Source organism: Macaca mulatta, chromosome 8 (assembly GCF_049350105.2).
Source record: "Macaca mulatta isolate MMU2019108-1 chromosome 8, T2T-MMU8v2.0, whole genome shotgun sequence".
Taxonomy (NCBI): Eukaryota; Metazoa; Chordata; class Mammalia; order Primates; family Cercopithecidae; genus Macaca; species Macaca mulatta.
In genome coordinates this window covers 19,475,024-19,491,038 of record NC_133413.1, presented here as the reverse complement: position 1 = coordinate 19,491,038, position 16,015 = coordinate 19,475,024, and the positions used below count along the sequence as shown (strand labels likewise).

The 16,015-nt window shown below is 36.5% G+C and overlaps 1 protein-coding gene across 1 annotated transcript in view; it reads left to right on the top strand.

Annotated features, from left to right (window-relative positions):
* The window catches only part of FGL1 (fibrinogen like 1), a 40,445-nt gene extending 28,331 nt beyond the window's left edge, over positions 1 to 12,114 (top strand). The window contains exons 4-8 of the mRNA XM_015144863.3: positions 1,072 to 1,231; positions 1,477 to 1,574; positions 7,506 to 7,594; positions 7,776 to 7,963; positions 11,766 to 12,114. Coding sequence (XP_015000349.2) covers positions 1,072 to 1,231; positions 1,477 to 1,574; positions 7,506 to 7,594; positions 7,776 to 7,963; positions 11,766 to 11,925 — 695 coding nt within the window. The 3' untranslated portion in view covers positions 11,926 to 12,114. The remainder of the gene's footprint in view (positions 1 to 1,071; positions 1,232 to 1,476; positions 1,575 to 7,505; positions 7,595 to 7,775; positions 7,964 to 11,765) is intronic.
* The last annotated feature ends 3,901 nt before the right edge of the window (positions 12,115 to 16,015 follow it).

Below are 16,015 nucleotides of genomic sequence, written 5' to 3'. Positions count from 1 at the left end.
CCATCCCTACTAAAAGTACAAAAAAATTACCTGGGTGTGGAGGCACATGCCTGTAATCCCAGCTACTCGGGAGGCTGAGGCAGGAGAATTGCTTGAACCTGGGAAGCAGAGGTTGTAGTGAGCCGAAATCGCACCACTGCACTCCAGCCTGGGTGAAAGAGCAAGACTCTGTCTCAAAGGAGAAAAAAAAAAAAAAAAAGAAAGAAACAGATATCACTTTTTGGTGACAAAGGGGTAGCATGTTTGCTTCAGTGTTCAAAGAAATACCACAGCAAAAAAGAATTAAGGGATGAAACAAATAGCAGAAGCTTGACGTTTTTAGCAAAAACATCTAAGAATGTACGGACTTTTAGAAACTTCAGTGAGCTAATAAAAAATCTAATGAGGCTAAGAGGTTATAAGATTTTGAGAAGATTACTATTTCAGGTTCATTTTCAGATGTCCAGCATGATTTCTCATGCTCTAAGTCAAGATAACCTGTAGTAACTTCGTTGTTTGATGTTAATATTTCTGCTTTCATTTTTAGATTCATGGGTGACATAAATTTTACTATTCCGTCTGATAAAACTGTAAGTTCCACCTAAATATACTGTTGTTAACAGATTACACATAACTTGCTTTTTAACAAAACTCAGAAATTAGGGACTAGGCCAGGCGTGGTAGCTCACACCTGTAATCCCAGCACTTTGGGAGTCTGTGGTGGGAGAAGAGGATTGCTTGAAGCCAGGAGTTCAAGACCAGCCTGGGCAATATAGAGACACTCCCCATCTCTACCAAAAAAAAAAAAAAAAAAGTAAAAGAAAAAAGAAGAAACAAACAAAAAACTAGATTCTTACTTCACTCCCTTTTTTTCCTCCATGATTATATCACAGATTCAGGTGGTAACTAGTAGCCAAGAAAAGAAAACTTTCCTCATATCCACTGGAAGATGTACAAGATGCAATTTTAAAACGCTGATTTCTATACCATGTGTTATCCGTCTCCAGTGATATTGAATAGTCTCATTCAGAGGCTCCGCAAGGGGAAAAAAAGACATATAATGAATATTATATTACCTTGTTTTAAAAACAGATTGTTCAGAGATTTTCAATGATGGATATAAGCTCAGTGGATTTTACAAAATCAAACCTCTCCAGAGCCCAGCAGAATTTGCTGTTTATTGTGACATGTCCGATGGAGGAGGATGGACTGTAATTCAGAGACGATCTGATGGCAGCGAGAACTTTAACAGGTGTGCTCACTATGACATAAGAATTTATTTGTAGCAGCAAATGTGAGATTTATAAGTCAAATATTTTGATCATATCCTGAAGTCTATTAATAAGACAGAATTTCATTCTCTCTAAACAAGAATACTGAAAATGAATGAACAAATCAAGAAAATATTGGGGGTGGTGGTAGCATGGGGTGGGTGGTGCTCACTTTGGTACCACAAATGGAGTTTGCTAAAATCAGCTTCCACTTTACATTTTTTAGAGGATGGAATGACTATGAAAATGGCTTTGGAAATTTTGTCCAAAAACATGGTGAATATTGGCTGGGCAATAAAAATCTTCACTTCTTGACCACTCAAGGTAAGGTTTGAATGATGTCAAATTTATTTGGAATACAATAAAAACAACACTACAATTTTTTTTTTTTACCAAATTATAGGCAATGGAACTAATTCAATAATTGCTATGATTTACAGATGGTAGTGATAACTTTTGGGCAATAATCCCAAATGTAAAATGTGGCTGCCTAAAATTAGCAACAGAAAAAAAAACTAGAATTAGGTTGGGGGAATTGTTTTCTCATATATATGTATGAGAAATATCTATATATATAGATATATAGATATTTATAGATAGTGATATAGTCTATATAGATATATATATCTATACTTTGTGAGAAGTAATAAATGGCTGTTGATTTTAAGCCAGTAGCTTAAATATATCAGATATATAGATATATATATCACTATATATATTAGATATATAGATATATATCACTATATATATTAGATATATAGATATATATCACTATATATATTAGATATATAGATATATATCACTATATATATTAGATATATAGATATATATCACTATATATTAGATATATAGATATATATCACTATATATTAGATATATAGATATATATCACTATATATATTAGATATATAGATATATATATCACTATATATATTAGATATATAGATATATATATCACTATATAAGATATATAGATATATATATCACTATATATTAGATATATAGATATATATATCACTATATATATTAGATATATAGATATATATCACTATATATTAGATATATAGATATATATATCACTATATATATTAGATATATAGATATATATCACTATATATTAGATATATAGATATATATATCACTATATATTAGATATATGGATATATATATCACTATATATTAGATATATAGATATATATCACTATATATATTAGATATATAGATATATATATCACTATATATATTAGATATATAGATATATATATCACTATATATAAGATATAGATATATATCACTATATATAAGATATATAGATATATATCACTATATATAAGATATATAGATATATATCACTATATCTTAGATATATAGATATATATCACTATATATTAGATATATAGATATATATCACTATATATATTAGATATATAGATATATATATCACTATATATTAGATATATAGATATATATCACTATATATTAGATATATAGATATATATCACTATATATTAGATATATAGATATATATCACTATATATTATATATAGATATATATCACTATATAGATAATATATAATCTAATATATAGGTATATATCACTATATATTAGATATATAGATATATATCATATATATCACTATATATCTATATATCTATATAGAATATATAGATATTCTATTTCTGAAAAAGATACAAAATGTCATATACTTTTTTGATGCCTTGAGTTCCTGAAGATTATATATACTGTATCAGTTATCGAATGTCACAATAATACCGTGTAACAATCCCCTTTCAAAGCTAGTGGCTTAAAATCAACAGCCATTTATTACTTCTCACAAATCTGCAGGTTGGCTGGGTGATTTTGCTGATCAGGGCTGGGCTCTGCTGATCATGGCTGGGCTTGCTTATGAATGTGCAATCAACTTCCTGATTGAAGTTGCTGCTCTAGGATGGAAGGATTCCACCGGGCTCCATAGGGTCTCTCATCTTCCAGCTGGCTAGCCTGGACTTGGTCTTGTAGCACACGCAGGGTTCCAGAAAAAAGAGTGGATGTATGTAAGTCTCTTGAGATCTAGGCTCAGAACTGGCACGGAATCATTTTTCTTCTATTGGTGAAAGCAAATTACAGGGGCAGCTCAGACTTTTTTAAAAAAGGAAATAAACAATGGGAGGAGTTACGAAGACATATTATGAGAGGGAGGTGAAAAATTGGGGAACTGGCGCTATTTTTCCAATAAAATACCATAATATATGAAATGTCCATGTTTCCACATACCTCTCATCTTTTATGTTGAAATTTTTTCAAAAATGCAATCAATTTGAAAGAAGTTTCAACCTATCACCTGTATCCTACATTAACATTTTACTTTGCTTGTTTTTATTACGTGTCTATCCATTTGCCCATTACTCAATCCATCCATCAATCCATCTTTTCTGTATATATATTTCAAAGTAAATAGCAGACATCTGGACAATTCTCCCTATATACTTTTAAATTCTTATCTTTAGAGTTTCATATTTGTCTAAAATGTCATTGCTTTGATAACAAATTTTCCAAGCTTCTGTCTCCCATGTTCTTTTGCTCCAATCCATTATCTTCCCTACCTCTGTTGTAGTCTGAGATTACCATCAGTCCCACTCAAGTCTTATCCTGAATCCTTCATAAAAGGCAACTGTAATGCCCAAGAAAGCATGCTAAGTTACACTGCAATTGCATTAAAAATAAAACAGCCGGGCATGGTGGCTCATACCTGTAATCCCAGCACTTTGGGAGGCCGAGGCAGGTGGACCCCATGAGTCCAGGAGTTTGAGACCAGCCTGGTCAATACAGTGAAACCCTGTCTCTACTAAAAATACAAAAATTAGCCAGGCATGGTGGCTCATCCCTGTAATCCCAGCCACTTAGGAGGCTGAGGCAAGAGAATTGCTTGAACCCAAGAGGCGGAGGTTGCAGTGAGCCGAGATTGTGCCAATACACTCTAGCCTGGATGACAGAGTGAGACTCCATCTCTAATAATAATAATAATAATAATAATAAATTAATTAAAATAAAACAAGAGTTCATTTTTTCCACCCAAGTTCTGGAAAGCTATTGGTGTTTCTATATTTATAGTAGTAGGATTATGGTTATAAAGTTCTTTGAGACACTAGAATAATAAACATTAGACAGGATGAGTAATCCTAGAAACCTTATACTTTCTTTATATGTCCTTCTTATGATCAGTGCTCTCCAAATTTATATAAGGCTTCCTTTCCTTCAACATATCTATTATTCTAGTTTTAAGTGTTTTACGCCAGATACATAAAATTTGCCATACCAACTTCTGTTTAATTTGCACGTTGATATTTGTCTGGTTTCTTATTGAAACTATGAAAACCCCAGAGCAGTAACCCTTGGCTCTTTCTAAATATATGAAATTCAAACTTATTATTTTTCAAGGTATTATGATGTACATATTTGCCCAGAGGAACTTTGCCAACAAACCTGTTCCCGTTCATATTTCAACTTGGTACTCAGGCTGGCTAATCTCATGGCAGTAAAAATGTATTTTTCAGTACCTAGGCCCACAATCATGTATCCCAATAACCCAGACAATAGGCAGTGCTTTTGTCTCTGCATTCTTTAATTATGAGAGCATTATGGCTAATGAATTACCTCTGGGAATGGCTTTATCCCCACTACATAAATCTTGACTACAAGTAGTGGCCATAAAATTGATTTAGAAATGGTAAATGTAATTTGTTTACTTACTGAACACAGAGGTATTTAAATGGTTAGCCAAAAAACTGAGACTCTATGTCTCTTCTATAATAGAGGTTTTTTTGTTTTGTTTTGTTTTTTGTTTTGTTTTTTGTTTTTTTTTGAGACAGATTCTTGCTCTGTCGCCCATGCTGGACTGCCTTGGCTCACTGCAACCCCTGCTTCTTGCTTCAAGCAATTCTCATGCCTCAGCCTCTTGAGTAGCTGGGATTATAGGCGCACACCACCACACCCAGCTAATTTTTGTATTTTTAGCAGAGACGGTGGTCTCACCATGTTGGCCAGGCTGGTTTCAAACTCCTGACTTCAAGTGATCTGCCTGCCTCAGCCTCCCAAAGTGCTAGAATTACAGGTGTGAACCACCGCATCTGGCCTGTAACAGAGTATTTTTAAAGACAGTTGACTTAGCCTGCCTTGCTGCTCTTATATACTCTACAGTCTTGTCTCACATGACCTTTACCACCTTGAGAGAGCTCCCTGGGGCAAGGAAATTGTGGTGCTAAATTAACAAGCCCAAGAGAGGCCCGAATCCCCTCTTAAAGGGACTCCAGTCACGAGGCATCCAGCATTCCCTGCCCCACAGCCTTTTTTTTTTAGATGGAGTCCCGCTCTGCCACTAGGCTGGAGTGCAGTGGCTCAATCTTGGTTTACTGCAACCTCTGCCTCCCGGGTTCAAGCAATTCTCCTGCCTCAGCCTCCTGAGTAGCTGGGATTACAGGCATGCACCACCATGCCCAGCTAATTTTTGTATTTTTAGTAGAGACGGGGTTTCACCATATTGGCCAGGATGGTCTCGATCCCCTGACCCTGTAATCCACCCACCTTGGGTGTGAATAGAGCTTGGATATGCAGCCTTGGATGTCCACAAGGGTATCCAAAGCCCCTTGCTATAAGTGATGGAGATGGGGATGGGAAGACAGAAGAGGCCAACCATAGATGCGACCTAGGTGGTAGGACTATTCAGGGACTCTCTTTCCCGGTGCCTCCATGGTCTGGCTTGAAACTCCAAGGAATGTGAGGCTCTAAATTCTAACCTGACCTTACAGGTCATTGTTATATCTTATTTATCAAAGTAGGAGGATAGAACACATATGATCTAATAATTTGATTTATAACCTTCAGTGCCCCAGACAAGAGTTCTGTTTCTGAAAAAGGAAGTCTTTGTTATTTCCAAACAGTGGAACAACAACAACAAAAAGATTACTTGAAGGTAGCAACTATTTTAATCATTTTAAAAACGTAATGCTCTTTTATCACCTAGAATTTTTACAGTCATTAAAGTATATCTTTAATGTTTAGAGATTTGTTGTCATCATATATCATTCTTTAGCATATATAAAAGTGAATATATACCCAATACATTGTATTCTTTTTTTTTTTTTTCCTGAGATGTAGTCTTGCTCTGTTGCCCAGGCTGGAGTGCAGTGGAGCAATCTTGGCTCACTGCAAGCTCTACCTCCCGGGTTCATGCCATTCTCCTGCTTCAGCCTCCCGAGTAGCTGGGACTACAGGTGCCTGCCACCACGCCCGGCTAATTTTTTATGTATTTTTGGTAGAGACGGGGTTTCACCATGTTAGCCACGATGGTCTTGATCTCCTGACCTCATGATCCGCCTGCCTTGGCCTCCCAAAGTGCTGGGATTACAGGCGTGAGCCACAGTGCCCGGCCCCATTGTATTCTTAAAATGCTTTTACACGTAGATATCAACTCTTCAGAAATACCTTTTTACTCAGAGTCATTGATGTTAGTGTATTTTCCAGTAATTATCATCATCTCCGCCATTGAGAATATTGGTGGTACAGCATTTCTCAAGAATGTTTCCTTGTTGTCTCTGAAATTCTCCAATGACATCCACTCTATAAACTTTGATGTTAGTCTCTTGATCTTATGAGCTATTATCAAAGGAAGGTTTTCAGATAACAATTAGGATTCGTATTTCTTCCTCAAATTATTCTTAAAGGGTTTGCTGGCTGATCTTTTATGCTATCAGGAAAATAACCAAGTTCGGGCATATGCAGGTAATGGCAACTACATTTTACAAACCTAGTGGCTCAGCTACAAAAAAATTACACGATGTCATTAATAGTTGCCATTTACGTTCAAGATCAACATTCTTACTGAATCAAGAAATCAAGAAAAAGAGGACAAACTATTAAACGTAAAAACGTCAGTCCTTTCATTGTTAGATTGATTTAAGTAATGACTTATTTTTTCTGTTGTTCATTATTAAGAGAATTGCACTAGCTTTTACCTCTGAGAGATCTAGTAGACATTTTTTAAATTTAATATTGTATCCATCATTTTCTTACAATACATTACACGATAAAATGTTCATGTTATAAATACAATGGAGTCGCTGTTTAATCCTTGAAAACCGGTTCTTGGCCAAAGGAAATGGTAAAAGTAAAATAGAGCTGTGAATTATTTTTAATCCGCTGTAGTCCGTGTCATGTCACACATTTTTAAAAATTATAATTTCTTGTTTCATTTTTAGAAGACTACACTTTAAAAATCGACCTTGCAGATTTTGAAAAAAATAGCCGTTATGCACAATATAAGAATTTCAAAGTTGGAGATGAAAAGGTACTACAATTTTCTAATAAGTAAAACCATAAATAAATGCTTAAAATGTGCAATAAAACCCTGGAGTCAGTGGAAATAAAAACACCCAATAGAGCCTGTTCTTTTGTTTATGAAATAAACTTCATTTTAAAATGGCCATAGAGGAACTCTACTGACATTAGAAATTGCTCTTTTTCTTTAGAATTTCTATGAGCTGAATATTGGGGAATATTCTGGAACAGCTGGAGATTCCCTTGCGGGGAGTTTTCATCCTGAGGTGCAGTGGTGGGCTACTCACCAAAGAATGAAATTTAGCACGTGGGACAGAGATCATGACAACTATGACGGGAACTGCGCAGAAGAAGATCAGTCTGGCTGGTGGTTTAACAGGTTTGATGTCTTATGAGCATAGTCGTAATGGAGTTGATGATTTCTCACTGATGGGCATTAATTTTCAATATAATATGTATGGTCATGTTGGTCTTTATTTATAATATTAGTATTACTAAGTAATCATTAGAATTCTTCAGCAATGAAGTAGTTTTGAGGATTTGTTCATTGTGAACATTAGTAAAGTTTAAATGTCATAGAAATAAATTATTACTTCTACAAAGATCATTTGCAAACTGAATTATGGATGAGTTATAAATAGAAGGCCACAAATTCACACAAAGAAAGAGAGAGCATCTATACATAAGGAGAATATTTGGCATCCTAATAACCAACTAGTTCTTCACCTGACCATATCACACAAAAGAGCCACTGTTATTGCTATAATGTTTCTGTAGAGTACTACTTTTCAATCACTATGGCTTTCATTAATTCATTGAATCCAAGCCTCTCCCAACACAAAAATTTCCTTAACAATAATCCTGAAACCTAATTCTACCCTCTGACTGAATACATTCGTGTTACTTTAGCAGCAAATTCATTCCATTTTTGATTGTACATATTTGCTTCTTTTTTTACTGATACAAAATATTTTATATATTTCTGGGGTACATGGGCTAATTTTTCAATTTTTGGTAGAGATGGGGTTTTGCCATGTTGCCCAGGCAGGTCTCGAACTCCTGGCCTCATGTGATCCTCCCACCTCCCAAAGTGTTGGGATTACAGGCGTGAACCACCGCACCCGGCCTAATTCATAAGTTTTAAATCGCACGTCATTCTGAGCAGAGATTCACACCATTGGATTCATTCTGCCCAGGAGGTGGGTCACCCCTTTGTCTGGCATCTCCACACTGAAAGGCCTCCCTGCCCGAGACACTTAGTAGCAGTCTCAGTTATCAGATCCAGTGTTGCGATTTCAGAGTGCTTGTGTTCGAATCATGTTTATTTGATTTAATAATGGTCCCAAAGCCCAAGAGCTGTAATGCTGACATATTGCTATATAATCATAATATTTTATTATTAGTTATTGTTAATCTCTTACTGTGCCTAATTTATAAATTAACTTTATTATAGGTAGTATATTACAGGAAAAAACAGAGAACTACTATAAATTTTTTTTCCCTTACTACACCCACAAGATTTTTCCCCCTAGCGTTCTGAAATTTTACAGTGACATACACTGTTGCGGTCTTCTTTTCATTTACTACAATTAGTACTCAATGGTTCTTTTCAATCTATATGATGTCCTTCAGTTTAGTAAATTTTATTTTCTTTATCTGCTCGTTAGTCACTTTGTAGCTGTTTCAGTTATCAGACTGAGAAAGCATAGTATCGGTATATAGAATTTGGTGTTATCCATAGTTTCAGGCATTCGCTAGGGGTCTTGGAATGTATTCCTTACAGATAAGGGAGTACTACTGCGGTTGTAAAAATAGTCATTTTTTTTTCTGTATTTTGCTTTTTTAAAAAAATTTTGAGTCCATTTAATATTTGATCATTTGTAAAGGAACTGGAGTATTTCCAATAGTGTGAAGGAGAGAAACAAATTTCTCTCTCCTGCTTTGCAAATTGGAGGTGATGATAGTCTTTTCCTTAGTGGTTTTCCTGTTATTTTAAAAAACCATCTTCTTCACCTGTTCCTACTCCTCCTTTCTTTCCCCCTTGTCCTTGTAAGTTACCATGACATAAAACTTACGTGTAATTCATGAAGTCGTCTGCAAGCATCAACAATGTTTGATTTTGAAAAGAATTCCAGATACAGAAATAATTACTAATAGTATCATGAGATCAAACCCATGTACTTTATCCAGCTGACTGGCTTCTCAGGCATCTGAATGAAAACTACCATACATACTAACGTGGGCAAAGGAATGATTTACCTGACTTTAAAGATATGGGTTCAGGGAGAACAAAGAAAGGCAATTCATTGGCTGGAGCCACCCAAGGAGACTGCGTTATCCTTGGAATCAAAGGAGTTGATAAGGCTGTGCAATTGGAAAATCAGTAGGCATTAAGAAAGAGAAAGTAGATTGTTCTAGAAACTTGGTGCTACTTTTACCATGCCTACTATTAGTGAGTTTGACTATCATCTTTTCTTCCTTTTTACTCTTGCTTTTCTTCTGTTCCATAGTTCTTCTAATTTACATGAAATGTTGGCACTTCATAAATACCACCCACCTATAAGATGTTCTTTTTCCATATAGCAAACTAATCACTGTGTGTTGATGTCTTGTCTTTGTTAGCGTAGCATTTCACATGAGCATTCACAGCCACTCCTTCACCAAGGGAACCCCAATCATCCCCCAATCTAGTTTCAAATCCAGGCTGTTCTAAAAATTAAAGGATGCTGGAAAACTTGTCTCAGAATAGTGAAGGTTTCTTATGTTGATCACAGAGTTAGTTTCCTAATGGGATTCAAATCATAGACCAAATATAAAAATACAGTTAGCAGATATCTCTAGATAGACAAATATATGCCAAAATATATATTCTGGAGACTCAATTTACAGTATTTTCTTTTGTAACATTACTTTCCATGCTGTTTTAAAAACACAGTAGGCTTTGACATGTGCAGACTTAACGTACGTATTTTTAATTAATTACATCCATTTAAACTAGGAGGACTCTGAGAATACTCAGTAGGAGTGGATCGTTAGGCTGATAAGTGATTCAAGCCAGCCACTCAGCCTTTATGGGTAGATTATGTGCTTTTTTGATTCAATAATTTGGGTTTTTCCATAGATATTCAGAACTCTCTCTTGTGAATGTTCTCCTTCTATCCTAATTCTGACATCTTTTCATTAATTGTATCAATAAAGAAGTATATGGTAATTAATTTCATAATAACACACATAAACTTATTGCATACTCTTACATGTAAATTGTACATATCAAGGACAAAATTTACAGACTCCAGAGGAGGAAAGAAACATTTTTTATTGTCGATAACCTAACCATTTTATCTAGATTGGTGCAATATATGTAAAAAATTAACTCAGCAACTAGGATAAAATGATTATTGGTTGATGGGTGGGAAAACTTTAAATGGTGGTTTAGGTTTTGTTTGCTTACCCTTGAGATTAAAAGAATTGATATGCTAGTAATTTGAAGAAGAGGAGGGAGGGAGTTTGAATTACGAAAGCTAAGTCTTAGCAGCTGATGAACGAACGTGTGAGTGCAAATTATCCAGGAAAGCCAGCCGTAGAGTACCTTGCCCACGTCTTACTTTGCCGACACTCACCTTAGCTCTTGCTAAGTATGAGATTAACACTGTTCTGAGTCAGGAGGTCGTAAGGCTGGAGGTTACAAGGATTGGTTTTTGTTGGCTTGTTTTAATTTTTCATTTAAAGGCAATCAGAAATTGAAATGCTTATTTTTCAATGCACTGTGAGTGGCCTGGGTTGTTTTTTCAGATTTGTTATGGCAGTAAAACTCACCAGTTTAAAATACCCATCTCTGAGGCCAGGCACGGTGGCTCACACCTGTTGTCTCAGCATTTTGGAAGGCTGAGGCAGGAGGATTGCTCGAGCTCGGGAGTTCGAGACCAGTCGGGGCAACATAGAGAGCCCTTGTCTCTATTATTCAAAAAAATTAAAAAATAAAAAATAAAACACAATATCCATCTATTGTAGACATTTCTCAGCTTTTGGAAACTAGTAAATATTTACTTGTCTGAAAAATGGCAGAATTCGTAGTTCAAAAGTTTTGGGTATTTGCTAGCAAAATAAAAGAGTTTCTGAACAATATTTTTCCAGTCTGATTGTTGTTTTCTTTTTTTTTTCCTCTCCCCTCCTTCCACTAGGTGTCACTCTGCAAACCTGAATGGTTTATACTACACTGGCCCCTACACGGCTAAAACAGACAATGGGATTGTCTGGTACACCTGGCATGGGTGGTGGTATTCTCTGAAATCTGTGGTTATGAAAATTAGGCCAAATGATTTTATTCCAAATGTCATTTAATTGTTGCTGTTGGGCTTTCATTTCTGCAATTCAGCTTTGTTTAAAGTGATTTGAAAAATACTCATTCTGAACATACCATGCGCAATCATAACTGTTGTGATCATTCTTCTCGCTTGCCTTTGTTACTTAATGTACTTTCAGTACAGCAGATATGCTATATTCACCAAATAAACATAGATTGTATTAACATTTATTGAATCCCTGTGTGCAAAAGGCTCTGATACAAGCTTATGTCAGACAAAACACAAAAAGCATAGATTATATACCATGGCTTAGGATATATAAGCATAAATGCATAATAAATTAAGAATGCAATTGGCAAAACACATGACAAAATCTAGCAAATAATGGATTGCCGAATCAGCTGCAGAGACCGTTAATATTATGAGTTGGGATTTGAACTCAGGTTTTGGATTACAGAGTGGAAACTTTTAAGCACAAAATGGGATCTTAATCACTATAAAACACTACTTGTATTTTTAGGAAGTTTATGTAGGTTACACACTTCTCTCACAGGGCTCATTTTAATTCTTATGCCAATCCTGTGAGGTTATTATTATCTCCATTTAACAGAGCTGAGAATTAGTGGGTCTGAGTTTTTGTGACTGCTCAAAGTTACAAAGTAGGGGAACAAGACCTCAAATTCAAGTCTTCTGATGCGAAATCAAATGTTTTGCCACCATCCTATAGCTTCTTCTGGATAGATTTTGGATTGGTGCAGAGTAGGGAGAGAACATTTCAAATGAGAGTAAAAGATACTCCAAAAGGCCGGGCACGGTGGCTCACGCCTGTAATCCCAGCACTCGGGGAGGCTGAGGCAGGCGAATCACTTGAGGCCAGGAGTTTGAGACCAGCCTGGCCAATGTGATGAAACCCCATTTCTACTAAAAATACAAAAATTTGCTGGGTGTAGTGGTGTGAGCCTGTAATACCAGCTACTTGGGAGGCTGAGGCAGCAGAACGCTTGAACCTCGGAAGCAGAGGTTGTAGTGAGCTGAGATCGTGCCACTACACTCCAACCTGGCCAACGAAGTGAGACGTCATCTCAGGAAAAAAAAAAAAAAAAAGATACTCTAAAAAATATTTGTGTGCCAACTACGTGTCAAGCACAGAGAGTTCAAGTCCACACAGAGCTTAGCTTTTTGGTAAATAATCATAGAATCACAAAATATACATAATTTTAAAAGTTGATACGTATGAAGTAAAGGTATGTGCCTGGGAAATGTATACCAGGAGGATCTGACCTGGCTTTGGGGTAGGAGATCAGAAAAGCTTCCCAGAACAACTGACTTTTTGAGCTGAGACCTTTTAACAAGGTGTACGTGGGGAGATATTGCAGGCGGAGGGAATCACGTGTGTAAAGTACACAGAGCAGGAAAGTGCTTGGGAACAAAAGATTAGACAGGCAATATAGTTAAGTGATCCTTAAATCCTTAAGCCAAGGATTCTGCCACTTAATAGCTATGTGACCTTGGGTAGGCAACTTGACTTCTCTGAGCCTTAGCTATCTCATCTACAAGATAGTGATTACAATAGTACCTGCCTCATAGGGTTGCTTTGAGAATTATAAAAGTGTAACACTTAGCATAATGCCTCGCACAGAGTGAGCGTTCAATAAGAACTAGGTGTGATGATTTGTGAAGCAGGCATTTGTGATACAGATGCCTTTGAAATCATAGACCACATAAGGATATTAAGGTTAGTTGTCCTTCATTCCCTAAATCAGCGTTTCCCATGCAGCACTTCTCAGATTTAATATCATACAAATCAACCTAAGACTTGTTAAAATGTAACTCTAATTCCAGGATGGAGCCTAATATTTGGGTTTTCTAACAAGGTTCCAGATGATGCAGATACTGCTGGTCTAGAAATTACACTTGGAAAAGCAAAAACCTAGAGAGCCGTAGTTCTGTGAGACACTGGGAGTTTAGTACAGAAAAAAGAAAAGGGCTGCTTGATCAAATAAATTCAGGAGATGACATACTCAACAGAATTCCACAGATTTCTTCTTTTGGGAATTTCGCAGTTCTCTAATTTTCTAATGTGCATTCTGAAGTTCCAAGAAGGACATACGGTTGTACCATTTTTATATCTAATTAAGAGTGTGCTCTGCTGCAAGGTGTAAATCGCCTGATGATGGAAGTCCAAACAAATAAGGATTCATTCATCTTACATAGTGAGAACTCAGGAGGTAAGCAGTTGCTGTCCTATGTTCAGGGCAGCGTGCAGTCTGATGCTGCAATTCATTTAGCCCATCCTTCAAAATTGCAAATTACCTACTGCAGTTCCCGCTTTGTGTTCACGTTAAAAGCAGTAAGAAAAGCGAAGGGTCAACAGACTTCAGTTTATGCCTTGTTGGTCAGAATTGTTTCATATGTTCACTCCGTCTGGAAGTATGATCAGGAAAAATAAGATTTATTTTTATGATGTCTATAGAATGTGCAGGCAAAGGAGAAATGTTTGCCAGGGTTCTTGATTGTTTTGCAGTGTGGTCTTGTGGGAAGAGTGTTCCATAGAACACATGTTGGTAAGCTATAAATAATGGATCATCAGTGACAATTTTAAATACGGACTTGATTGCTCAAGTAGTAGCCTGAAGAACTCACACAATTATGAGATCAAAAGAAGAAAAGCTTTTAAAGGAGAAAAAAAAATGATTCCACAGAGAAGTGGGACGGGAGCTAAACAAATTATGGTGTCGAACCTCAGTATAATAGTTTTTCAATGCAGAAGGAGTGATTTTAAAAATTTAAAATGCCATAAAATAATGGAAGAGAAGTTCTAATGAAAGATCATTGGAGTTAGTGATAACGTTATTTGTGTTCTTAAATCCATTTCAGTGGAATGGTAAGGAGCTCTAGGCCAGGAAATAAAAACAGTTAGAGAGAATAGATTAGGGCCTGGCGCAGTGGCTCACGCTTGTAATCCCGACACTTTCGGAAACGAAGGTGGGCGGATCACCTGAGGTCAGGAGTTGGAGACCGGCCTGGCCAATGTGGTGAAACCCCATCTCCACTAAAAATACAAAAATTAGCTGGGCATCATGATGCATACCTGTAGTCCCAGCTACTCGGGAGGCTGAGGCAGAAGAATTGCTTGAACTGGGGAGGTGGAGGTTGCAGGGAGCCGAGACTGGGCAACTACACTCCAGCCTGGGCGACAGAGTGAGACTCCTCCTCCTCCAAAAAAAAAAAAAAGACAGAATGTAGATAGGTCATTTGAGGAGTTTGGATGTAAAATAGAGAATTTGGACTGATTTTTTCTGAATTAGGAAGACTCCAGCCTAAAATAAATGTCTCCAAAATTTCACCATTAGTGAGTTATTTATTAGGCTTTATCACTTTTTGAAATGCAAAATGCTTTTAATTTGTATCAGCTGATTCCACTTTAAGGTCAACAAACTTATGAGTGTTTTGAATGCCTTGAATGCCTTTTTTTTTTTTTTTTTTTTTTGATAGAGCAAAGTGTAGAAGAAATGCAAGAAGCCTTGCATGAACAGAGAATCCACTGGATTACAAACTCTTTATTTCAGAGGCTGCATTCATCTTGTTGACAGTTTTATCTCCAACTCTCCACACAGTGTCTGACACATGACAGGATCTCGAACGTTCTTTGACTGCCTGATTGAAGAACTAAGTAAAAAAGAAACCATGTGGCTAGGCGCGGTAGCTCACGCCTGTAATCCCAGTACTTTGGGAGGCCGAGGCAGGTGGATCACGAGGTCAGGAGATCGAGACCATCCTGGCTAACACAGTGAAACCCCGTTTCTACTAAAAACACAAAAAATTAGCCAGGCGTGGTGGTGGTCGCCTGTGGTCCCAGCTACTCGGGAGACTGAGGCAGGAGAATGGCGTGAACCCGGGAGGCGGAGCTTGCAGTGAGCTGAGATAGCGTCACTGCACTCCAGCCTGGGCAACAGAGCGAGACTCCGTCTCAAAAAAAAAAAAAAAAAAGAAACCATAAAATGAATGTAAAGTGTATAGTCCATAGAAGAGTGCTACTTCATTTGATATTACAGAACTTATGGCCACTGGTTATTTCTATGAATATCAAAATATTGGAACCTACAAAATCAATGTCTAAAAATAGC